At 63.5% G+C, this 1483-nt stretch overlaps 1 protein-coding gene across 1 annotated transcript in view; it reads left to right on the top strand.

The window, feature by feature from the left end:
- Nucleotides 1-1404, top strand: part of LOC104283279 (calcium-binding protein 2-like) — a gene marked incomplete at both ends in the record, with an annotated part of 4259 nt that extends 2855 nt beyond the window's left edge. The window contains 2 exons of the mRNA XM_009881435.1: nucleotides 102-211; nucleotides 1258-1404. Coding sequence (XP_009879737.1) covers nucleotides 102-211; nucleotides 1258-1404 — 257 coding nt within the window. The remainder of the gene's footprint in view (nucleotides 1-101; nucleotides 212-1257) is intronic.
- Nucleotides 1405-1483: the final 79 nt, after the last annotated feature.

Below are 1483 nucleotides of genomic sequence, written 5' to 3'. Positions count from 1 at the left end.
AGGAGTGAGGGTGGGGCCGCCTGCCGTGGGGCCGGGGAAGGGGGGCGGAGGGGCAGGGGATGGGGCGTGGGGCGCTGAGGTTGTCCCTTTCCCCTGCGCAGTGGGCGGCCGCGTGGACTTCGAGGACTTCGTACAGATGATGGGGCCGAAGTTGAGGGAGGAGACGGCCCACATGGTGGGCGTGAGGGAGCTCAAGATCGCCTTTCGGGAGGTATGGCCACCGCCACAGGGGACCACGGCCACGGGGGGTCCACAGCCGCAAGGGGGACCACAGGCATGGAGGGGACAGTGACCATAGGAAGACCATGGGGAGAACATGAACATGGGGAAGTGGTGACCATGGGGGTGGCCACAGGCATGGAGGGGGACAATGACCATGTGAACACTGTGGTAACGATGGCCACAGGGGTGACCACAGCCATATTGTGACCACAAGCACAGAGAGGACAGCAACCCTGGAAAGACCATGGGGGGACAATGACCATGGGGTTGACCACAAGCACGAAGGGGACAGTAACCATGGGAAGACCATGGGGTGACCATGACCATAGGGAAATGGTGACCATGGGGGTGACTGCGGGCATGGCGATTAGATAGTGACCATGGGAAGACCATGGGGAGACGATGTGGGGACTGGAGACCATGGGGGTGACCACAGGCATGGAGGGGATGATGACCATGGGAAGACCATGGGAGGACGGTGACCATGGGGGTGACCACAGGCATGGAGGGGATGATGACCATGGGGGAAACGGTGACCATGGGGGTGACCACAGGCATGGAGGGGATGGTGGCCATGGGAAGAACATGGGGGGATGGTGACCATGGGGGTGACCACAGGCATGGAGGGGATGATGACCATGGGAAGACCATGGAGGGATGGTGACCATGGGGGTGACCACAGGCATGGAGGGGATGATGACCATGGGAAGACCATGGGAGGACGGTGACCATGGGGGTGACCACAGGCATGGAGGGGATGATGACCATGGGAAGACCATGGAGGGATGGTGACCATGGGGGTGACCACAGGCATGGAGGGGATGATGACCATGGGGGAAATGGTGACCATGGGGGTGACCACAGGCATGGAGGGGATGATGATCACGGGAAGACCATGGGGGGACGGTGACCGTGGGGGTGACTACAGGCACGGATGGGATTGTGACCACAGGAAGACCAGGGGGTGGCCGTGGTCCTGCAGGGAGGGTGGTGGGGCCGGTGGGGAGGGTGACCCCCAACCTGTGGGTGCCGCAGTTCGACATGAACGGGGACGGGGAGATCAGCAGCGGGGAGATGCGGGAGGCCATCGCGGCGCTGCTGGGAGAGCAGCTGAAGGCGCAAGAGGTGGACGAGATCCTCCAGGACGTGGACCTCAACGGGGACGGGCGCGTGGACTTTGACGGTGAGGGCCTCCCCGTCCCCTGCAACCCCCTCCTGCCCCATGGCCGGGGGGGGGGGCGCAACACAAAAGAGGGGGCAC

Source organism: Charadrius vociferus, unplaced genomic scaffold, assembly GCF_000708025.1.
Source record: "Charadrius vociferus isolate BGI_N301 unplaced genomic scaffold, ASM70802v2 scaffold863, whole genome shotgun sequence".
NCBI classification, from domain to species: Eukaryota; Metazoa; Chordata; class Aves; order Charadriiformes; family Charadriidae; genus Charadrius; species Charadrius vociferus.
Note: the sequence above shows the minus strand (reverse complement) of the source record. Positions and strands in the feature narration are given on the sequence as shown.